The sequence below is a fragment of the Hylobates moloch genome, unplaced genomic scaffold (assembly GCF_009828535.3).
Source record: "Hylobates moloch isolate HMO894 unplaced genomic scaffold, HMol_V3 SCAFFOLD_11, whole genome shotgun sequence".
NCBI classification, from domain to species: Eukaryota; Metazoa; Chordata; class Mammalia; order Primates; family Hylobatidae; genus Hylobates; species Hylobates moloch.
In genome coordinates, this window is record NW_026652286.1 from 908,012 (window position 1) to 931,771 (window position 23,760).

The window sequence follows — 23,760 nt, forward strand, 5'->3', positions numbered from 1 at the left end:
AGTAGTGGCAGTAGACAGCCTGGGAGTGAGGGACTTCCCAACACTGTCAAAGACCTCAGGGAACCCAGATTCTGGGGGCCATTGTCGTAGGGACAAATACCCCTCCACACCTCCTCAACCCCAGAGGGCTCACTGCAGCCCAACCCTGCAGCTCCCTAGTCCTACTGCAGGGCCACAAGAGAAGGCAAAATGGCGTTGTGTCTTCAGTCTCCTGTTTTTATTTATTTTTTTGAGACAAGGTCTTACTTTGTTGCCCAGGCTGGATTGCAGTGGCACGAATACGGCTCACTGCAGCCCTGACCCCCCGGGCTCAACTGATTCTCCTGCCTCAGCCTCCTGAGTATCTGGGACTACAGGTGTGCATCACATGCCTGACTGACTTTTGTATTTTTTGTACAGATGGGGTTTCATCATGTTGCCCAGGCTGGTCTCGAACTCCTGACCTCGTGATCTGCCCGCCTCAGCCTCCCAAAGTGCTGGGATTACAGGTGTGAGCCATTTCACTCAGCCCGTTTTTATTTTGTTATTATTATTCTTTGAGACGGGGTCTCACTCTGTCATCCAGGCTGCAGTGCACTGGTGCGATTTTGGCTCACTGCAGCCCCGAACTCCTTGGACTCAAGCGATCCTCCCACCTCAGCCTCCTGGGTAGCTGGTACTACAGGTCCACACCACCACACCTGGCTAATTTGTGTGTGTGTGTGTGTATTTCTTTTATTTTTTATTTTTTTAGTAGAGATGGGGTTTTGCCATGTTGCCCAGGCTGGTCTCAAACTCCTGGCCTCAAATAATCTGCTTGCCTTGGCCTCCCAAAGTGCTGGGATTACAGATGAGCCATCACACCCGGCCTAACATTTTTAAAATTATAAACCCACTTCATACATGTGACAATCCTGTGCAGTGGGTGCTGCTTTCACCCGCCCCGCTTTACAGATGAGGAAATCAGGTGCTTCGAGATTAAAGAGATGGCAGTGCCAGGCCTCAGAGACACCCTGGCCCCAGGGTCTGTGGACGTGACCACTGCCTGAACTGCCTGCGAGGAGGCTGCTGACCCGTTAGCCTTAGGGTTATGGGCCCAGCATGCTCCCACCGTACAATTTGCTGTAAGAGGGACACACACGGGGCTTGGGGTACCCCTGAGGCTTGCCAAGGGTTGGGGAGGCAGAATTGTGCTGTGGGGGGTGAGGGGGAAGGGACAGGAGCCAGTCAGGGACAATGTGGCCCTACCTTATCCCTGGAGAGACCTCAGCTCTCTGGAATTCATCTATATTTAGCAGGTGGCTGGACAAGAGGCAGATAAGCAGAGCCTGGGGAGGGGGGAGGTCCCCATATATAGTGGGAAGGACAGGACCCCACTCAGTCCCTCTTTGGGTGACCTGTGCCTGCTTCGTGCCTGGTGTGACGTCTCTCAGGATGCCTGAGCCAGGGAAGAAGCCAGGTAGCTTTAGGACTGGGGTTGGGTCTAAGTGTGGGAGCAGGGGGTTGTCTACAATTGGGGAGTAGGGCTAGGAGGGAGTTCTTGAGGGGGTTGATGCGGGCGTGGCCTCTGAGCCCCAGGACAGGGGCAGCCAGTCCTCCGGGGTCCTGTTTTGATTCTCGGTTTCTTTTTCCCGTCCCTCTGATGAGAGGTGAAGGTAAACCCAAGGTCAGGGACGCAGAGAGGGGACACAGCCAAGACAGGAAGCACCCGGGGTCAACCCATCTGAGAACGCAAAGGGACCCCTTCCCTGTCCCATTTCCTTCACCTTCCGCAGCAAGGTTCCCCGCGGACAGAGCCCACGTTTAGCGTGTGGAGCTGAGCCAGGCTCACGGCATGCCTTCGGACCAGTCTCTACCCACTCTGGGTCTCAGTCTCCCGACCTGGGGCGCCAGGGGTGGTGGTGGCGTTGGGTTGGTTCCTCCTGGCTGTGACATTATCTGCTTCGTGAGCCTGTACGGTGTGGCCCCCATGTTGAGGGTGACACAGCCCCTCTTCTCTGAGAGAGGACAGTCAGGAGCCCCTGAACCCAGGCCAAGGGCAGGGAAAATCACAGCCCAGGGTCCTGGGCCTGGGCCGTGCCCTTACCAAGGTTGTCCAGGGCAGAGATCCAGGTCCCCATCCCCCAGCACCCTCCCAGGCCAGCTTTATCTCAGTTGCTGATTCTCAGCCTGAGGTCCTTGGAGGACAAATTTGGCCACATTCCAAGTAGGCAGAGTTCCCCGCCCCCTGCCAAAGGCCCCAGATGGTTGGGGGAAAGGGAGCTGGGTTCATCACAGGTGTCTCCAAGCAGGGAAAGTGGAGTATCCAGGGAACACACGCAGCAAAAGTCTTGTGTGGAGGTCAGGACCACAGCCCTGGCTCTCCCGACTACTAGCTGTATGATCTTGGAGGAGCCGCTTAGCTTCTCTGAGCCTCAGTGTCCTCCTCTGAGAAATGAACAGAATAACTGCAACTACCTCAGAGAGAACTGGTACAGTATTACACGAGGGGATGCATAGAACGTGCTAGCACAGTATTTACTGAGAGGGCCTGCAGGGGTGGGGTGCACGCTCCAACCACGGGCTGCTGTAGCTTCCACCTGGCCCTTCAGTCTCAGCTTTTAGCAAGAAGCCACGGTCAGTGGAAGTGGCCGCAGGCAGCCCTGCCGTGTTCGACGCCGAGACAGAGCGGGCAGGAGTGAAGGTGCGCTGGCAGCGCGGAGGCAGTGACATCAGCGCCAGCAACAAGTACGGCCTGGCCACAGAGGGCACACGGCATACGCTGACAGTGCGGGAAGTGGGCCCTGCCGACCAGGGATCCTACGCAGTCATTGCTGGCTCCTCCAAGGTCAAGTTCGACCTCAAGGTCATAGAGGCAGGTAAGATCCTGGTCAGCTTTCCCCGAGGTTTGGGCTCCTGGGGGGAGGGGCAGCCCAGCGCCTCTCCATCCATCCAGGGAACAGGAGGTGCTTTCACACTTTCTTGCCTTTGCTGTGGCTGTGCCCCCCGCCAGGAACGCCCTTTCTTCCTTTTCTGCACATGACCTCTCTGAGTACCCCATGTGCCGTCCTGGCCTGTTCCAGCCATGGGGTAGGTGGGAGAGATGAACAAGACAACCCCACTCTCCCCCTGCAGCCCTCCCTGGGGAGATGACCCCGCACAGAGGGCACCTTGTGTGCTGGCCGGGAAGCCCCAGGAGCTGTGGATGAGGGGAGTGCAGCCCAGTCTGAGGGGCTGCTCTAAGGCTGGGGCAGAGCCGGGGTGGGCCTGGAGCCGTTTAGGGCAGGTGCAGAGGATGTGGGAACTGATGGCTTGGGACGGGGAGGAGGATGTGAGAGGCAGGCTGGCTCTGCAGCTCAGCATGAGCTGCCTCTGAGGGGCCCAGGCAGCGGGAGGACAGCCGTGGCAGACTTTCCTCGTCCACAGTGGGCTCATGGGTCCGATGCTCAGGAGAGAGAGGGTGGAGGGGTCTCTGGTTAGTGGCTGCACCACGACTCCCATCTGATCCCTTCCAGAGAAGGCAGAGCCCATGCTGGCCCCTGCCCCTGCCCCTGCCCCTGCTGAGGCCACTGGAGCCCCTGGAGAAGCCCCGGCCCCAGCCGCTGAGCTGGGAGAAAGTGCCCCAAGTCCCAAAGGTGAGAGGGGCTGGGCAGGGAGGGGCAGGATCCGTGGGTAGGCGGTGTCCAGGGCAGGTCTCAAAAGCCTTTGCTTGGCCAGGCATGGTGGCTCAGGCCTATAATCCCCAGTACTTTGGGAGGCCGAGGCGGGCGGATCATGAGGTCAGGAGATTGCGACCATCCTGGCTAACATGGTGAAACCCCGTCTCTACTAAAAATACAAAAAAATTAGCCAGGCGTGGTGGCGGGCGCCTGTAGTCCCAGCTACTCGGGAGGCTGAGGCAGGAGAATGGTGTGAACCTGGGAGGTGGAGCTTGCAGTGAGCCGAGATCGCGCCACTGCACTCCGGCCTGGGTGACAGAGCGAGACTCCGTCTCAAAAAAACAGAAAACAAACAAACAAACAAACAAACAAACAAAAAGAGCCTTTGCTCACAGGGTCAAGCTCAGCAGCTCTCAACGGCCCTACCCCTGGAGCCCCCGATGACCCCATTGGCCTCTTCGTGATGCGGCCACAGGATGGCGAGGTGACCGTGGGTGAGTGTGAGCTGCTGTGCTCAGCATTGGGGTGGGAAGAGGGGCAGCAGGACACTCCCCAAGCCGGGCCTGTCACCCTGCCTTTGCAGGTGGCAGCATCACCTTCTCAGCCCGCGTGGCTGGCGCCAGCCTCCTGAAGCCGCCTGTGGTCAAGTGGTTCAAGGGCAAATGGGTGGACCTGAGCAGCAAGGTGGGCCAGCACCTGCAGCTGCACGACAGCTACGACCGCGCCAGCAAGGTGGGTCCGCCGGGGTCGTGGAGACACGGAGAGAGGGGACCTGGAGAGCCCTGGAAGGCACAAGGCACACAGAAGGCACCATGAGACCCAGAGGCACACACGAGCTGCAAGCAAGGGGTGTGGGGAACCTGGGAGGCAGGTGGAGGGGCCAGGGGCCCACAGGGAGATCCCGGAGGCCTGGGGGCCAGGGAGCACGATGAGGCTCGTGGGAGCACTGTCGGGGACCTAGGAGACTTGGTGGACATGATCGCCTCAAGGGGGCACCTAATAAGGTTTGGCCGGGGGTCGGGGGGGCCCAGGGTGGTCAGGAAATCTGGAGGACACTGTGAAGCATGGGGGCACCAGCTAGTGGGGTTGTAAAGCCCCTGGATGGGTGAGTATCAGGGCTAAGGGCTCAAGGGACCCTCAGGGATTAACCAGAACAATTCTTCATTATATAGACACGGAAACCAAAGCTTGAGAGGTTAAGTGGCTGCTCCAAGGTCACTTAGACATAGGCCTAGAACCTTAAGCCTTGGTTTTTTGTGTTTTGTTTTTTTCCGCCCTGCCCACCAGAACCTTAAGACTTAAGTCCCCTTGTGTGTTCACTCCAAGCCTCTGCTTTTCCCAACCTTCCCCAGTCCTGGGCTAGGCGAGGGGGCCTCCAGCAGGAGAGGACAAGCTGTGCTGCTGTGCGGGGCTGTGCATTGCACAAAAGCCTGTATTTCACCACAACCATGTGCCAGCAGATGGCAGTCATGGGTTTCGAGATAGTCCCTTTTCTCTATACAAAAACTCGGCATGGGTTAACTAAACCCTGAGGGTGAGAAGGTTGTTGAGCATTTGTCACTCCCAGCCTCCTTTAAAAATATATATATATTATTTGAGACAGGGTCTCGCTCTGTCGCTCAGGCTGGAGTGCAGTGGCTCAATCTCAGCTCACTGCAACCTCCACCTCCTGGGTTCAAGCCTCCCCAGTAGCTGAAACTAGAGGTGTGCACCACCATACTTGGCTAATATTTGTTATTTTTAGTAGAGACAGAATTTCACCATGTTGGCCAGGCTGGTCTGGAGCTCCTGGTCTTATGTGATCCGCCCGCCTCAGCCTCCCAAAGTGCTGGGATTACAGGCATGAGCCACTGCACCTGGCCACTCCCAGTCTCCTTTAAGGGTGCGGAGCCTTGTCTCCCAGCCCCTGGTGTCCCCTGACACCCCGTCCCTCCATGCACACAGGTCTATCTGTTCGAGCTGCACATCACCGATGCCCAGCCTGCCTTCGCTGGCGGCTACCGCTGTGAGGTGTCCACCAAGGACAAATTTGACTGCTCCAACTTCAGTCTCACTGTCCATGGTGAGAGGGCCCTGGTGTCTGTCCTGGGCTCGGGCTCCCCATGGGTCCTGGTCCCCTGCCTCCTTTTCCCAACACTAAGGAGGATGCCTCGCCCCATCCAGACATGAGTGCTGGCCACGTGCCCAGTGCTGCACACACAGGGTGTGAGAGAAACCCCAAGGCTTGCAGGGTAGGCGTGGGGGCTTAGGGCTGAGTCCAGGTCTCATCTGGGTGGGACTCTGTTTTATCATCTTGGTGTCACGGCTCGTGGCCCACGGCCTGGCACTGTCTGAATGTTTGGTCGATGGGTGAAGGTGAGTTGAGAGACGGGTGGGAATTGGGGACAATAAACCGTCCCGCCTCCCTGATACCTTGACCCCGGGAAAGGCTGGGAAGTTGAGATCCTGGGGCAGATGCTCAGCCTCATGGGGTCATGAATGGGCAAGTCTGTGAATACTCAGAGGCTTCCCCCAGGGCAGGGCTTCTCAAACGGCCCCCTCTGAAGCCCCTTCCCCCATCTCTCCACCCTTTGAACCCAGAGGCCATGGGCACCGGCGACCTGGACCTCCTATCAGCCTTCCGCCGCACGTGAGTGGCCGTCCTCGGGGCCTGGGGGAGGCCAGTGCTGGAGTCTGAGGGCCTTCAGGGTCTGGACCGGGGGTCAGGGCTGGGGATGATTTGCAGGGCGGAGCTGAAGTCAGTGGGGGCTGCAGGGGAGAGCAAGCTTCCCAGGCAGGTGAGGATACTGAGTCTAATCCCCACAGGAGCCTGGCTGGAAGTGGTCGGCGGATCAGGTACCCCTGCCCCGGGCCCTACCTGCACCATCCACAGACCCCCAGGGGTCTGAGATGGGTGGGAGCCCAATCTGGCTAGCGTCCCTTTCTCCCTCCCCACTCCACCCCCGTCCTGCTCCTAGTGCCCTTCCAGTCCCTCACTGCAGCCTCACTGGGGGTCCCTCTCCATAGTGACAGCCACGAGGACACTGGGATTCTGGACTTCAGCTCACTGCTGAAGAAGAGGTGAGTCCTGGGTGGCAGTTCCCGGGGCAGCTGGTGAGGCCTGGCTCCAAATCCCAGCACTGAGGTTTGCCAGCTGTGTGACCCTGAGCACAACACTGCATCTCTCTGAGTTGGTTTCCTTGTCTGTCGAGGGGATGATCCCGGTGTGGAAGGAGTTAAAGGGCTCTGCAGACATTATGTCCCAACAACAGTCATCCTCACAGTGTCCCCCATGGCCACTCCACACTTGAGGCTGCAAAAGCTCCCTCCATAAACTCTGGGGACCCAGAAGCAACAGAGAGAGGGTCCCCAGAGCTGCAGGGTCTACCAGGTCGGCCCAACTGACTTATATTCTCTCTCCCCTCTCTCTCCCTCTCCCCTCTCTCTCCCTCTCCCCTCTCTCTCTCCCTCTCCCCTCTCTCTCCCTCTCCCCCTCTCTCTCCCTCTCCCCTCTCTCTCCCTCTCCCCTGGCCCCTCCATTATGGCTGCTGCTGTGACCCAGAGAGTAAGAATCGGGGTCTGGGTGTTTGGGGGCGGCAGGGGCGCTGCTGGGTGCAGAGGGGATCCCGTCCCCTCTCTTTGACAGGCTATGGTGAGAGACTCAGAGCAGGGTGCGGCTCCCCACGGACAGGGGTGAGTCTCTGTGCCTTGGGCTTCTCCTGCCACCCACCTGTCAGAGCTTAGGAGGGATAAGAAAAAGTAATGCACACAGGAGGCCCTGCCAGAGCCTCCGGAGCAGCATGGGTGCCCCACAACACAGGGAGCGCAAGTGCGGAAAATACGGAGGAAGTAAAGGCCCACGGGTGGGGTCCAGGTCTTTGAGGGAAGGTGGCCACACCTCTCATGTGTCACCTACCCTTTCTCCCACCCCCACCCCTGGAGCAGCAGTTTCCGGACCCCGAGGTGAGTGCCCAACATAGCACAGCACCCTCATCACCCCTAATTCTGCCAGGAGCCCCTCCAGATCCCCAGCCCCCCTTAAGCTCCCTTGGCCCCCAGTCCTGGCCTAGGACCCAAACCAGCTTCAGCTGCCCCACCTGGGACCCAAACCAGCTCCAGCTGCCCCACCTGGGACCCAAACCAGCTCCAAACCAGCTCCAGCTGCCCCACCTGGGACCCAAACCAGCTCCAAACCAGCTCCAGCTGCCCCACCTGGGACCCAAACTAGCTCCAAACCAGCTCCAGCTGCCCCACGTGGGCCCAGGAAGCCCCGCCCAGGGGGCTGCAGTCTTGCCCCCGGCCACAGCCTGGACTGCGGGGCACAGGGACTCGAAGCTGGAGGCACCGGCAGAGGAGGACGTGTGGGAGATTCTACGACAGGCACCCCCGTCTGAGTACGAGCGCATCGCCTTCCAGTACGGCGTCACCGACCTGCGCGGCATGCTGAAGAGGCTCAAGGGCATGAGGCGCGATGAGAAGAAGAGCACAGGTTAGCCCTTCCTCAGAGGGGAGAGGAGAGGGCACAGGCTAGCCCTTCCCTACACAGGAGAGGAGAGGGCATAGGTTAGCCCTTCCCCACAGGGGAGAGGAGAGGGCACAGGCTAGCCCTTCCCCACAGGGGAGAGGAGAGGGCACAGGTTAGCCCCCCACCTCGTCCACATACATGGAAAGAGCAGAGTCCGGCTTAGCACAGAGACTCACAGGAAAGAAGAGCCCAGGTTAACCCCTCCTTGTGTAGAAAAAGCCAAGAATGCCCAGGTTAGCCCCTTACCACAGAGACAGAAGAGAAGAGCAAACGTTAGGCCGGGACAGCCACAAGGAAAAGGACAGAGCTCAGGTTAACCCTCCTCACCAGGGAAAAATCAGGCCACCCTTTCTTTCTCTATCCTCTTCTGAAAAGAAATGAAGCCCCGTTAACCCTCTCCACACCCAAAAGAAAAGGGAAGAGGCCCACTAAGCCTGGAGATTCACACACAGGCAAAGAGAAGAGCCTGGCTAATCTTTCTCACAGGCAAACAAAGCAGGAGGGCTCGGGTTAGCTACCCTCACCCCCAGGCAGGTGGAAAGAGGAGAGCCCAGGCTAGCCCTTCTCCACTGAGGGGTTGACAAGGGCGGGTGGGAGCCAGGAAAGCAGGGGTCTCACATGCCTGCTCCCCACCGTGTCTGAGTCTAGCACAGGGCCTGGCACACACCTCGAGTGCTCTATAAACACCGACTGAATGGAGGGGTCAGTTTCCATGCAGGATATGGGAGACGAGCCCCTCCCAGAGCACATACACAAAACACACACAATCATGGGGATGGGGTGAGCAGCTGGTTCGTCCCTCCCTGCTGACCTCCCCCAGGCCCCTTATCCCTCTGCCCTGCCTCCCTGTTGTCTCAGCCTCACTGGGTTTCCCATCACCCCATCGCTAGGTGGCCTGGCCCTTACCAGCACTGTGGCCGCATTTAAGTCAGGGATCCCCTGAATGCCACCAATGTTCCTCTGGGTTAACTCCTGAACTGCTGAGCCCAGAGGGCGCCAAGCAAAGCACTGTAGGTGCCCGAGGAGGAACAGATGGAGGCTGGCGAGGCAGACAGGGACCTCCGAGGGTAGGGGTGTCTTCCAGGAATAGCAACAATAGTAAAAAGAGCAAATTGCTGGCCAGGTGTGGTGGCTCACACCTGTAATCCCAGCACTTTGGGAGGCCGAGGCGGGTGGATCACCTGAGGTCAGGAGTTCAAGACCAGCCTAACCAACATGGTGAAACCCCGTCTCTACTAAAAATACAAAATTAGCCAGGCATGATGGCAGGCACCTGTAATCCCAGCTACTCTGGAGGCTGATGCAGGAGAATTGCTTGAACCTGGGAGGCAGAGGTTGCAGTGAGCCGAGATGGCGCCATTGTACTCCAGCCTGGATGACAGAGCGAGACTGTCTCAAAAAACAGACAAAACAAGAAACAGAAAGAGAAGTGGAAGCGGGGTGGCACAGAGGGGACTGGGGGAGGACCTGGGCCCCAGCCACACCCACAGTAGCTTGGCCTGGGGGAGCAGGGTGCAGGCGGTGGGGTGGCCGGGGCTGAGGGGTGGTGCTCAGCCTTTCAGAAGAAGCTGGAGCCGGCCTACCAGGTGAGCAAAGGCCACAAGATCCGGCTGACCGTGGAACTGGCCGACCCTGACGCTGAGGTCAAATGGCTCAAGAATGGCCAGGAGATCCAGATGAGCGGCAGGTGCGGCCTGGGATGGGGAGGGGGCCTCGGGTGGAGGTGGGGACCCCCACAGCCTTGCCTCCTGCCCCTCTCCACACGCGTGTCTCTGACTGTAGCTCTCAGCCCCACCTCTCTGGGCCTAATTTCCCATCCTCTTGCTCATGCTGGTCCCTCTCCCTGTCTCCTTTTGTCTCGGGCTCATTTCCTCCCGTCGGGAACACTTTAACGGCCCCTTCTGTTCTACAGCAAGTAAGTTCCCCTCTGGATGGCTTGGGGTGGGGGGCACAGGGGTTATCGTGGGGCACGCTGGGCCCGGAGGTGTGTCCGCAGCTTTCCTGCCACTTCCCTGCGGCCCCCACCCAGGTACATCTTTGAGTCCATTGGTGCCAAGCGTACCCTGACCATCAGCCAGTGCTCACTGGCGGACGACGCAGCCTACCAGTGCATGGTGGGTGGTGAGAAGTGTAGCACGGAGCTCTTTGTGAAAGGTGGGCCTGGGACCTGAGGACGTGGGAACCTGGGGAGGAGGTGGCCTCAGGGGAGCCACCCCTCATGCTCACCCTGACCGGACAGAGCCCCCTGTGCTCATCACACGCCCCTTGGAGGACCAGCTGGTGATGGTGGGGCAGCGGGTGGAGTTTGAGTGCGAAGTATCGGAGGAGGGGGCGCAAGTCAAATGGTGAGTTCCAGAAGCACGGGGCACGGGTGCTGGGGGCATCTGCCCAGAAGAGGCCACAGCACTTGCCACCCACCCACCCGGCTAGGCTGAAGGATGGGCTGGAGCTGACCCGGGAGGAGACCTTCAAATACCGGTTCAAGAAGGACGGGCGGAGACATCACCTGATCATCAATGAGGCCACGCTGGAGGACGCGGGGCACTACGCGCTGCGCACGAGCGGGGGCCAGGCGCTGGCTGAGCTCATCGTGCAGGGTGAGCCTGGCTGGGGGGCACACGAGGCTTTAGGGCTTGGGCCCCTCAGCCCCCACCCCACCCAGCCATGTAGGGGAGCAGGCAAACCTGGGCTCAAGGCCCCTGTGACCTTGGGCCTTTGACAGCCTAAACCTCGCCCTTCTCATCTCTAAAATGACGACGCTGAGGTGACTGCTCCAGAGGGGACTGAGAGGGTCAGACGGGCCTGGTGAGCATCACCACCCCTCAGACACTTGAGGTTCCTTATGTGCACGGCACCATCATAGGCAAACATGGCACACACAGGCACACACGTGTTTTCACATGCCCACATGCACCCAGACACGTGTGCACCAGTGCCCATGAGCCCACACGCCCTCCACAGGGATTCACACTACACCCATACACCCTCCCGAGCTCAATGGCTCTGCCCTGCCCTGCAGAAAAGAAGCTGGAGGTGTACCAGAGCATCGCAGACCTGACGGTGGGCGCAAAGGACCAGGCAGTGTTCAAATGTGAGGTCTCGGATGAGAACGTGCGGGGTGTGTGGCTGAAGAATGGGAAGGAGCTGGTGCCCGACAGCCGCATAAAGGTGTCCCACATCGGGCGGTGAGTGTGCAGGGCAGGCGGATGGGACAGGTAGAAACTGAGATGGACACAGAGAGAGAGACAGGGAGAAACAGAAAGAGAGATAAAGATAGGTGGACAGAGAGGCAGATGCACAGAGACAGGACAGAGACCGAGACAGAGACCCACAGAGAGGGAGAAACAGACAGACCCAAAAAGACAAACAGACAGAAGGACAGAGATAGTTCTATAGAGACAGAAAGAGATGCACAGGGAGGCACACACATAGGAGAGTTCGTCAGAGACAGAGAAGAACAGACGGACAGAGACAAAGAGGCAGCAGGGAGAGGCACAGACGGGGTCAGGAGCTCCCGAGCGCCCTCCCCCAGCTTGTGACCAGGGCAGGGCAGGAGGCAACCAAGGAGGCAGGCTCTGGCCAGAGGCCCTCACTGCCTCTCCCTCCCTCTTGCTCATCCCTGGAGCAACTGGGCTGGCCGTGCTGGGCCCAAGTTCACAGAGATTAATGAGACTCAGCCCCTGCCCAGTCTCTAAGGGCCCAGCCACGGAGACGCTTTGAGGTGGAAATCACTTTTACACTGCCCACCTCTGACAGCACATGAAAGAGCTGGAAAATTAGATAATATAGAAAAAAAGGCATTTTAAAAAATCAGAATACCAACAAGCCAGGACGAGGTGAGGGCCTCCTGGGACCCTGGCTGGGGTATCTGGCGAGGCCAGGGGTGTGTGGCCCGGTTGGGTCCCCTAAGCCACTGCTCCTCTGCAGGGTCCACAAACTGATCATTGACGACGTCACACCTGCCGACGAGGCTGACTACAGCTTTGTGCCCGAGGGCTTCGCCTGCAACCTGTCAGCCAAGCTGCACTTCATGGGTGAGCCTGCTCCGGGGTAGGGTGGGTCGGGGCAGTGGGGCCAGGAGCCCCTGTCACCGGGCCCTGCCTTTGCCCCCGTGCTACTTGCTCTTCCTTCTCTTGCAGAGGTCAAGATTGACTTCGTACCCAGGCAGGGTAAGTCTTGGGGCCCCTGAGTCTTGGTTCTGCTCACTTTCCCACAACCCATCCACGCAGGCCTCCCTTCCGCTCACAGAGGGAAGAGCAAGGATCAAAAGTGGGGGTCCTGGGGCCCAGCTCCAGCTTTGCCACTCATGACGACGGGTCAGTTATAATCTCTGTGAGCCTCAGTTTCCTCTTCTCTAAAATGGGAACCCTGATAGTGCCGCCCCATAGGGTAGTTATAAAGATGAGGTGACATGATGTGTCAGACCTGTCAAGTGCTGTCACAGGTGTGACTTTTATTATTACATCTTTTCTTCTTCCTTTTTTTTTTTTGAGACGGAGTCTCCCTCTGTCGCCCACGCTGGAGTGAAGTGGCGCGATCTTGGCTCACTGCAAGCTCCGCCTCCCAGGTTCACACCACTTTCCTGCCTCAGCCTCCTGAGTAGCTGGGACTACAGGCGCCCGCCACCACGCCCAGCTAATTATTTTTTGTATTTTTAGTAGAGACGGGGTTTTACCTTGTTTGCCAGGATGGTTTCGATCTCCTGACCTCATGATCTGCCTGCCTCGGCCTCCCAAAGTGCTGGGATTACAGGCGTGAGCCACTGCGCCCAGCCTGCTTAGCTTTGTTTAACGGAGGGCGGATTCCTGATTTATTTGGCCAGGGAACTTTTTTTTTTTAATTAATTTTTTTTTGCACACAAAAACAATAAACATTTTCTAAAACTACATACAAACAAAAAGATGCGTATCAAACATATTAGGAAGGTTGCACGTGGGAAGTCGGGGAATAGAAATGGGGGGTGGGAGTTAAAATAAATGAGAGAGGGTCTTTATATGGATCAGTGATAATAATTCAATCCTCTATTTGACAAAGAAGAGGGAGAAGGAAGAGGAAGAAAAAGAAAGTGGGATAAAGGATCAGAAAGGGAGGAAAATAGAAAAAATTAGAGTATGACTCCAGGGTAGACCTGTTTTGTTGTCACTGAGTTGGTTGGTTGGTTTGTCTGTTGTATTTTTCATGTTTCGCCATGTTGGCCAGACTGGTCTCGAACTCCTAGCCCAAAGTGATCAACCCGCCTCACCCCCCAGAGTGCCGGGACCACAGGCGTGAGCCACCACGTCCAGCCCCCACATTGCTTCTGGCCTCCGTGGTAGACCTCCCAGGCGGAGTGGCCGGGCAGAGGCACTCCTCACTTCATCCCAGACGGGGCGGCCGGGCAGAGGCGCTCCTCACTTCCTCCCAGACGGGGCGGCCGGGCAGAGGCGCTCCTCACCTCCCAGACGGGGCGGCCGGGCAGAGGCGCTCCTCACTTCTTCCCAGACGGGGCGGCCGGGCAGAGGCGCTCCTCACTCCCTGTGACGGCAGCCGCGCGGCCGAGCAGCCCCCTCACCTCCTAGGGACGACGGGCGGCCGCAGGCGCCTCCTCGCTTCTTTTCCCCAGATGCGGGGCGTGCCGGGCAGGCGCTCTTACTTCCCACTGTGACGGGCGGCCGGGCAGAGGCGCCCTCACCCTCCCAGACGGGCGCACGGCAGAGGCGCCCTCACTTCTTCTCCGATGATGGGTAGTGTAGAGGCGTCCTCACTTCCCCAGGACGACAGGGCGGCGCTCCTCACTCTTCCCCAGTCGATCGGGTGGCCCGGCAGAGGCGCTCCTCACTTCCTGGATGGCGGCGCTGGCCGTGGCCGGAGGTGCTCCTCACACTTCAGATGGATGGTGGCCGGGCAGGAGGCGCCTCCCTCACTCCCAGACGGATGGTGAGCCGGGGCAGGAGGCGCCTCCCCACTTTCCAGCCGGGATCATGGTGGTCGGGAGAAGCGCTCCTCACTTCCCAGACGATGGGTGGCCGGGCAGAGGCGCTCCTCACTTCCCAGACGATGGGTGGCCGGGCAGAGGCGCTCCTCACTTCCCAGACGATGGGCGGCCGGGCAGAGGCGCTCCTCACTTCCCAGACGATGGGTTGGCCAGGGAACTTTTTAATGTGTGTGTGCGTGCATGCATGTGAGTGTGCGTGTGTGTGTCTGTGTCTGTGCGTGTATGTGTGTCTGTGTGTGCATGTATGTGTATTTGTGTCTGTGTGCGTGTGTGTATGCGTATGTGTGTGTGTGTGTGTGTGTGTGTGTGTGTGTGTGTGTGTGTGGCAAGACACTGATGTTCCCCCAGTTTTCAAAATGCTATGCTAGGTGACCTGACCTGAATATTACAAGCCTCCCAGCCAGCGTCCTGGGGTGATGGGAATGTTCCAGATCTTGGTTGGATTAATGGTTGCATGGGTGTATTCATCTGTCAGAACTCATCAGCCTACGGTCAGATCTGAGCGTAAACTATACCTCAACACAAATCTAAAACACCAATAACCAGGGGCCCAGGCTCTTGAGCAGCCCCTCCCCAGTGACCTGTGCTCCTCCTGGCTCTCCCGTTTCTCTGAACTACATTGTCGCTTCTGCAGAACCTCCCAAGATCCACCTGGACTGCCCGGGCCGCGTACCAGACACCATTGTGGTTGTAGCTGGAAATAAGCTACGTCTGGACGTCCCTATCTCTGGGGACCCTGCTCCCACTGTGATCTGGCAGAAGGCTATCACGCAGGTACTGTGGGTCCCTCCTCAGACTCCCCATCTGTAAGATGGGTGTGTGGAACCAGCCAAGTGCTAGGACCTGCTGCACACCCCACCCACACGTGCACGCCCTGCTGTTGGCTACCCCGTGGGAGAGCAGAGGCTCGACTGGCCAGGCGGCAGGCAAGGTGGGCAGTGTGGGTCAGGGGGTGGAAGAAGCAGCAGAGGGGCGCTTCCAGGCTGAGTCAGCTCCTCTGCTCCCTACTTCCCTCCTGCCCTGTTCCCAGGGGAATAAGGCCCCAGCCAGGCCAGCCCCAGATGCCCCAGAGGACACAGGTGACAGCGACGAGTGGGTGTTTGACAAGAAGGTGAGTGAGACTGAGGTCAGGAGGAGGCTCGTTTGTCTTCCATCACTTTCTACCTACGTGGTGCCGAGCCCTTGGGGAGGTCTCCATGGAGGTGCCACACTTGGCCAGGTGTGTTGCTGCCCCCAGCAGGGTCCCTGTGGGGCCCTCACACCTCAGGCAGGGTCTCTGTGGGGTGTGCTGATGGCCATCACAAGGATGTGGACACCCTCTCATTGCCAGGAAGCCCTCATGACTGGGCTGCTCCCTGGCTGCCTTCATCCTGAGCTGACCTTGACCTTGTGCTTCCTCTCAACTCAGGAGTAGTTTCTGAGGCACTTTTCTGCCAGTGTAGCTGCCGGGGTCTTGCTCCCGCCTGGCACTGTTGGTTCTTCTGAAGGCTGGGGTCTTGAGGGGTCCTCACGATAGCTCATCTGAGAGGACAGGCGGTGCCCCAGGTCCTGTGACAAAGCTAGAACCCGAGCCCCTGCCCTCAGTTGGTGCCACAGAGATGATTTTGAACTAGATGCTGACATGGATGCAGTCTTCCCACAGGCTGTGTTCCCCCCATGGACCCCGGGACATCTGGCTGTTGCAGAGGCTGCAAGGGCCTCTGGGGTCTGACTTGGATCTCACCCCAACTCTCCATCCCCCCAGCTGCTGTGTGAGACCGAGGGCCGGGTCCGCGTGGAGACCACCAAGGACCGCAGCGTCTTCACGGTTGAAGGGGCAGAGAAGGAAGATGAGGGCGTCTACACGGTCACGGTGAAGAACCCTGTGGGCGAGGACCAGGTCAACCTCACAGTCAAGGTCATCGGTGAGGCCGGGGTCCACGCTGGAAAACACAGAGGGGCAGCCCCAAGGAGGACCCATCTGTTCGCTCATTCAGCCACTCGACAAACATCACGGGCATGCTCCCTGAGCCGAGCGGCAAAGGGACAGGTTTTTCTGCCCACAAGGAGCCCTGCTCTGGGGGAGATGGAGGCAGATGCATCCAGCAGATTTCCTGTGACACTGCTGTATGTGAGCTGTGTCCAGAGTGCCATGGGAGCACTGAGCAGAGAGCTATCCCTGTGCCTGGGGGTGATGCCTTTAGGAGGCTGAGAAGATGGTGAGGAAAGGCATCCTAGGCAGAGGAAACTGCACAAAGGGGTGGAGGAGGGAAAGGGCCTTTTGGGTGTGGAGAATGAATGAAACATGTCAGGAGAGGACTGGGTGGGGTTGGGAGGATCAGAGCCAGGACAGGGGTGAATATGGGCAGGGAGAAGCCTTAAAGGGTTGATGAAGGGCTGGCGACCTGATCAGAAATGCATCCTGTTGAGACCCAGCCTGGACAACACAGTGAGACTCCGTATCACTAAAAAAAAAAAAAAAGAAAAAAAGAAGAAAGAAATGCATTCTAGAAAGATCTCTTTGGATCTGGGGGTGGTGGGGGCAGCCTGTGGCGGTTAGTTGGAGTGGGAAGGGGACGAGCAACGTTACTGAAGGCCCCAAGCGGGGCAGGGCTGATGTGGGTCCATCCCACCCCATCCAGACGTGCCAGATGCACCTGCGGCCCCCAAGATCAGCAACGTGGGAGAGGACTCCTGCACGGTACAGTGGGAGCCACCTGCCTATGACGGCGGGCAGCCCGTCCTGGGTGAGTGCAAGGGCACCGGATGGAGGTGCGAGGGCGCCACACAGATCCGAGGGAAGGTGGTGTGGGGATGCCTGGGTTCCAGACCAGAGCTGCCACCTCCCCCGAGCCAGGCTACATCCTGGAGCGCAAGAAGAAGAAGAGCTACCGGTGGATGCGGCTGAACTTCGACCTGATTCAGGAGCTGAGTCATGAAGCACGGCGCATGATCGAGGGCGTGGTGTACGAGATGCGCGTCTACGCCGTCAACGCCATCGGCATGTCCAGGCCCAGCCCTGCCTCCCAGCCCTTCATGCCTATCGGTGAGCCGGCCTGGCCTGGTCCTGCCCCCCGCCCCCTCCCCAGTTAAAAGCCCCCAATAATAGCAGCTGCTCTGCAGGCAGCCATGCTAGACACTCACATCCACGGTTTCCTTTCATCCTCGACTGGGGATACTCAGCCGCATTTTACAGATGAGGAAACAGGCTCCAGGCAGTTAAATGACCTGCTTCAGATCTCCCAGCTGGTTGGGGTGGAGCTGACTCTCACACTACACCGACCCCTAGTTCACGTTTCAAGCCTCTCTTTCCGTGTCTACAAAATGGGAATAATGACACTGCCTATCTCAGAGGGCTGTTAGGATGATACGGGATGACCAGACAGGCCATTTGGCATCTAGCAGGTGCTCAATAAATGTTCATTGTCCCTTGTTCCCCATACCCTTCAACCCAGGGTTTTCGCCCATGGGATGGGGCAAGGGCTGTGGTTAGTGGAGGGGTCTCAGGGGCATCTGTCTGTGGAAAGAGTCCTGGATCAAGACTCAGAGATGGCAGAGGCAGCTCCATGGTCCCCGGGAGGCTAACTGGAGTCATCCCTCCCTGAAGCCTCAGCTTCGTCATCTGTATAATGGGGTCTGAGTGGGCAGAACAGGTGCTGAGACTGTGGCAGGGTTCAGGAGGACACCTGTTCCCACCAGGGTGGGTGAGTCTGGGGGCAGCTGTCTGTGGCAAGGGCAGGCCAAGGACCCCTGGGCCCAGGGATGGGGCACAGCTTGGGAAGATGGCAGGAATCGGGGCCTGTTCAGTTCATCAACTCACCTAATCATATGTGCCAGGAAATTCCCATGTTTTCCTGTAGTTTTAGTTTTTAGTTTTTTTTTTTTTTTTTTTTTTTGAGATGGAGTCTCGCTCGGTCACCCAGACTTGAGTGCAGTCCTGGCGCGATCTGGGCTCACTGTAATCTTCACCTCCCAGGTTCAAGCGATTCTCCCACCTCAGCCTTCTGAGTAGCTGGGATTACAGGCACCCACCGTCGTGCCCAGCTAATTTTTGTATTTTTGTATTTTTGTATAGAGACAGAGTTTCACCATGTTGGCCAGGCTGGTCTCGAACTCCTGACCTCAGGTGATCCGCCCACCTCGGCCTCCCAAAGTGCTGATTACAGGTGTGAGCCACCGTGCCTGGCTGCTGTTGCTGTTTATTTTTAAGCCAATCTACAGACATGTCTTGTAACAGAGACAAAATATTCCTTAAAGTGGCCAAAAGCCAGCTGAACAGGAAGTGCCCCCTATGTGACCAGTGGGCAGTTCAGGGTCTAGGGCTTGGATCTCCAGCTTCCCCAGGCTTTCTCAGACCCCTCTCTGACCTCTCCTCTGCCCAGGTCCCCCCAGTGAACCCACCCACCTGGCAGTAGAGGACGTCTCTGACACCACGGTCTCCCTCAAGTGGCGGCCCCCAGAGCGCGTGGGAGCAGGAGGCCTGGATGGCTACAGCGTGGAATACTGCCCAGAGGGCTGTGAGTGTCCCCGCCCCCAACCCCCTTCCCCAAAGGAAGAACATGCTCCCCTTGCCATTGAACAGATTCACCTGTAGTCAAGTTTTTTAGGCCCACTTTTCCCGAAAGTTGAGGACACCCAGAGAAATATCTGTCCTGTTTTCAGAAGTAAAAAAGCTTGCCTAGTGAAAAACAAATGCAGAGTAAAGCTGACTGTAACACTTCTTTGAGCGGTGTGAAATCAGCAACTACATTTAAAAAACATATTTAAGGCCAGGCACGATGGCTCATGCCTGTAATCCCAGCACTTTGGGAGGCAGAGGTGGGCGGATCACCTGAGGTTGGGAGTTCGAGACCAGCCTGACCAACATGGAGAAACCCCGTCTCTACTAAAAATACAAAATTAGCCGGGTGTGGTGGTGGGCACCTGTGATCCCAGCTACTCAGGAGGCTGAGGCAGGAGAATCGCTTGAACTCGGGAGGCAGAAGTTGCAGTGAGCCAAGATCCCGCCATTGCACTCCAGCCTGGGCAACAAGAGCGAAACTCCATCTCAACAATAAACAAACAGATAAAATTTTAAAAAAACCATATTTAAATTCTGGAGATTCCTATCAGAGGAGTGGGCAGTGGGAATGGGGTGTCAGTGGTGACACAGCCTGTGGCTTTGCCTCCCCCTCCCCACCCCCAGGCTCAGAGTGGGTGGCTGCCCTGCAGGGGCTGACAGAGCACACGTCGATACTGGTGAAGGGCCTGCCCACGGGGGCCCGGCTGCTTTTCCGAGTGCGGGCACACAATATGGCAGGGCCTGGAGCCCCTGTTACCACCACGGAGCCGGTGACGGTGCAGGAGATCCTGCGTGAGTGCCCCTTCGTGCAGTCACAAGACCCGCCATTGACACCCCAGGCCCTTGGTGTCCAATGGAGGTGGGGACAGTTGGGGAGGCCCAGGATGCTCTGCCTAGAACGCTGGGCAGAGACAGGAGGGGTTGGAGCCATCATCCAGGCGCTAGGCCTAGGGAAAAAGTGCAGAGAGGGTGGCCAGGCACAGTGGCTCAAGCCTGTAATCCCAGCACTTTAGGAGGCCAAGGCAGGCAGATCACTTGAGGTCAGGAGTTTGAGACCAGCCTGGCCAACATAGTGAAACCCTGTCTCTACTAAAAATACAAAAACTAGCTGGGTGTGGTGGCGGGTGCCTGTAGTCCCTCAGCTACTTGGGAGGCTGAGGCAGAAGAGTCGCTTGGACCTGGGAGGTGGCAGTTGCAGTGAGCTGAGATCACACTACTGCACTCCAGTCTGGGTGACAGAGTGAGACAACGTCTCAAAAAAAAAAAAAAAGTGCAGAAAGGGCTTTCTTGGTGTCAGTGCCCTAGTTCTGGAACAGGGAAAGTAAAAGCCACAGTACGCAAGCTCTCTTCCAGGAGTGTCTCAGCTCCAACAGGTAAATATTGTCTATGTCGTCAGATTGGTCCCTCTGGGATCCACTTCCCATTCCTTTGTTCCTTGTCCCAACAAAGGGTCCATCTTTTGTAAGGATTGGTTCTCAAAGCTGGAACTAGGCAGCAAACTCGGGTGGAAACAACACAGGGCACAGGGTGCAAAAGCCCAGGCTTACACCCTGGCCTATGACTTACTAGCTGTGTGACTTCAGTCAAGTTGCTTACCCTCTCTGATCCCTGCCTCTTGAAGCAGTGTGGTGAGGCTCGGGGAAGCCAGCTGGGCTTGGGCAGGCTGCAGTTGCTGTGTCAGCAGGAGCTAAAGGGGGCGCAGGGCCCAGCGGGCAGCTTTTTTCTTAGCTGCAGCTCTCTGGGCCTTGTCTCAAGGGAGGTTGGAGCTGTGGAGGCCCTCAGAGCTGTGGCGGGCCCTCACTTAGCTACCCACTCGATACCCACAGAACGGCCACGGCTTCAGCTGCCCAGGCACCTGCGTCAGACCATTCAGAAGAAGGTCAGGGAGCCTGTGAACCTTCTCATCCCTTTCCAGGTGGGACTGGCCCCCTTCCCTGTCCCCCAGGGGAGAGAGGCTACAGTGTGTTGTTCCCATCCAGCGGACTGATGTCTCAGGGCTGGCCTGATCTGAGGTACCAGAGGCTGGGGTGGCGGCCGGCCCTTGGAGTGATCCAGGTTCAGGGTTAAGCTTTTCCTCCCCTCAGGGCAAGCCCCGGCCTCAGGTGACCTGGACCAAAGAGGGGCAGCCCCTGGCAGGCGAGGACGTGAGCGTCCGCAACAGCCCCACAGACACCATCCTGTTCATCCGGGCCGCTCGCCGCACGCATTCAGGCACTTACCAGGTGACGGTGCGCATTGAGAACATGGAGGACAAAGCCACGCTGCTGCTGCAGGTTGTTGGTGCGTGGCCAAGGCCTCCTTGAGCCCCCTTGTTTCCTTTCCCTGGGCTGGGCTGCTGGGGCCAGGGGCCGAGCCAGGGGACCCAACCCACAGCTCACATTTTCCAGTCCACTGCCCCAGCAGGCCTGGCCCTGGCTGGCAGGGGTGGGGTGGTCCCTGGAGCCGGTGGCCCCCTGCTCGCGGTCAGGAGACGTGGTGACCTAACTGGGTCTGTCTCCTGCAGACAAGCCAAGTCCTCCCCAGGATCTCCGGGTCACTGACGCCTGGGGTCTCAATGTGGCTCTGGAGTGGAAGCCACCCCAGGATGACGGCAATACGGAGCTCTGGGGGTACACAGTGCAGAAAGCTGACAAGAAGACCATGGTGAGCCCGGGGTCTGGGGTCCCCACATGCACCCTGCCTAGGCCTGGCAGACCCAGGCCGCAGCTACCCTTCACTGTCCTCACCGTGGACCCCTCACCCTCCCTCTGCTGATCTGAATCCCTCTACAGTAGGGGTGGAGATGCCAAGGGCACCCAGGAGAGGCTCTCGGCATCAGGAAGGGCCTGGCCCAGAGATGCCTCCCCTCCCTCCCTCCCTGCCCCCAGGAGTGGTTCACCGTCTTGGAACATTACCGCCGCACCCACTGCGTGGTGCCAGAGCTCATCATTGGCAATGGCTACTACTTCCGCGTCTTTAGCCAGAATATGGTTGGCTCTAGTGAGAGAGCAGCCACCACCAAGGAGCCCGTCTTTATCCCCAGACCAGGTGCTGTATCATTCTTCCGACCAGGGGCTGGGGCAGGGAGGCTGTGGGAACAGGGAGGGGGGCCCAGCTTGGTGTGGCCCTCTCGGTACCAAGTCCTGTCACCAACAGGCATCACCTATGAGCCACCCAACTATAAGGCCCTGGACTTCTCCGAGGCCCCAAGCTTCACCCAGCCCCTGGTGAACCGCTCGGTCATCGCGGGCTACACCACTATGCTCTGCTGTGCTGTCCGGGGTAGCCCCAAGGTAGGGAACTTTAGGCGCTGGTCCAGGCCGACCAGGAGGCAGGGCTCATAGGCCCCGACATCGAGCAGTCCCCTCCCCAGCCTGTCTCCCCTGCTTTCTACCTTGGGGTGTATGGAGCGGGTTCCTCTCCCTGGGCAGGGCCGTGGTACTCACTGTTGGTTCCATGTTTGTTTCCAGCGTTGGGCATAGTCAGGGACTCTCGTGGGAACCCCCCGAGTAGAAACACAGATATGTCTCCCTGGGTCCCTGCCAGGTCCCCTCTCAGCCTGGGTGGATGGCTTCCCTCCCTCTCTTTACCTTATTTATAGCCCAAGATTTCCTGGTTCAAGAATGGCCTGGACCTGGGAGAAGATGCCCGCTTCCGCACGTTCAGCAAGCAGGGAGTGCTGACTCTGGAGATTAGAAAGCCCTGCCCCTTTGACGGGGGCATCTATGTCTGCAGGGCCACCAACTTACAGGGACAGGCACAGTGTGAGTGCCGCCTGGAGGTGCGAGGTGAGGAGCCCTCGGGGCCGGGGCCTGGGAGATGGGAAGAGCGGGCAGCAGTGGGGACCCTGGGCTTTGCTCTGTTGTCCTGGGCCAAGCACCTGCTCTGGCTGCAAGGGCACGGACCATGTCATGCCCAGATGGGTACTAGCTTCCAGAAGGCTGGGAGGACGCAATGACATGGCCTCCTCTTCTGCAGTGCCTCAGTGACCAGGCTGGCTCCCGGGGATGGCCAGGTATGTACTCCAGGCCACCCGACACCCAGGGCACAAGTCAGTGGCTGAGCCCTGGCCCTTGGTCCTGGGGCAGCCATCAGTAAATGGGAGGCTGTAGGGCCCTCCGTTCACTCATAAGATAACCTGTGTTGCAGGTACAACCGGATGCCAGCCCCGTGCCAGGAGCCTGGAGGGAAGTTGCGGAAACCCCTCCCTGCTGTTGGATGTGTGTGTGACAAGTGTGTCTCCTGTGCTGCGATGGGGGATCAGCAGGGCAGTTCTGTCGGGCAGGCCTGAGTGAGTGTTGCACAGACTGGTCCACAGGGCTCCTGAAGGAAGCCCCTGGATCTTTGGGGTAAAAGGAGGGTGGCCTCAAGAAACAATGTCAGGGGACAGGCCTTTCTGGCCTATGTCTTCCCAATGTGTATTGGACAATAAAAGATGAGTGCAGTCACAGAGAACTCACTCTTCTCAATTTCAGTGTGCCTGTTTTCATAAAAACGCACAGGGGATGGCCAGGTGCGGTGGCTCACGCCTGTAACTCCAGCACTTTGGGAGGCGGAGGCGGGCGGATCACCTGAGGTCAGGAGATCGAGACCAGCCTGGCCAACATGGTGAAACCCCATCTCTACTAAAAATACAAAAATTAGCTGGGCATGGTGGCGTGCCTATAATCCCAGCTATTTGGAAGGCTGAGGCAGGACAATCACCTGAACCCAGGAGGTAGAGTTTGCGGTGGGCCGAGATCACGCCACTGCACTTCAGCCTGGGTGACGGAGTGAGACCCTGTCTAAAAAAAAAAAAAAAAAAAAAAAAAGCCCGGGGACATTGATCTTCACAGCGAAGTGAGAGCAGATATTGTTGTTTGTTTGTTTTTGTTTTGTTTTGTTTTCCTGATGATTAAACCAGGCCCAGACTGGTTTGAGTTCATAAAACATTAACGCTAGAAGGAACCTGTCTTCCCCTACAGCATTCACTCTTCAGATGATGAAACTGAGCTGTGGCAGCGGAAAATGCATTTAACTGGTCCCAGGTGCTCAGCGTGATCCTTGTGCCAGGGGCCATGGTCACAACCGCCTGGGGGTGGGGTGAGGCAGAATCTCAGTGTTGTGATTGTGCTAGGGTGGAACTGCACTAGGTGGCTTTGGGGTC

At 58.1% G+C, this 23,760-nt stretch overlaps 1 protein-coding gene across 1 annotated transcript; it reads left to right on the forward strand.

The window, feature by feature from the left end:
• The first annotated feature begins 1,358 nt into the window (after positions 1–1,358).
• On the forward strand, positions 1,359–23,073 carry MYBPC3 (myosin binding protein C3). The gene is made up of 35 exons (XM_032165982.2): positions 1,359–1,438; positions 2,571–2,837; positions 3,474–3,593; positions 4,013–4,111; positions 4,201–4,349; positions 5,562–5,679; positions 6,198–6,246; positions 6,423–6,452; positions 6,624–6,677; positions 7,159–7,161; positions 7,542–7,559; positions 7,922–8,085; positions 9,676–9,808; positions 10,034–10,036; positions 10,151–10,275; positions 10,361–10,466; positions 10,552–10,718; positions 11,141–11,306; positions 12,049–12,155; positions 12,261–12,290; positions 14,730–14,869; positions 15,126–15,206; positions 15,840–15,999; positions 16,717–16,821; positions 16,932–17,120; positions 18,457–18,591; positions 19,260–19,427; positions 20,462–20,550; positions 20,720–20,915; positions 21,139–21,278; positions 21,503–21,662; positions 21,771–21,907; positions 22,216–22,402; positions 22,593–22,629; positions 22,764–23,073. Exons 1-34 carry the CDS (start codon positions 1,414–1,416, stop codon positions 22,601–22,603), a joined length of 3,831 nt encoding a protein of 1,276 aa, XP_032021873.1. The 5' UTR covers positions 1,359–1,413; the 3' UTR covers positions 22,604–22,629; positions 22,764–23,073.
• Positions 23,074–23,760: the final 687 nt, after the last annotated feature.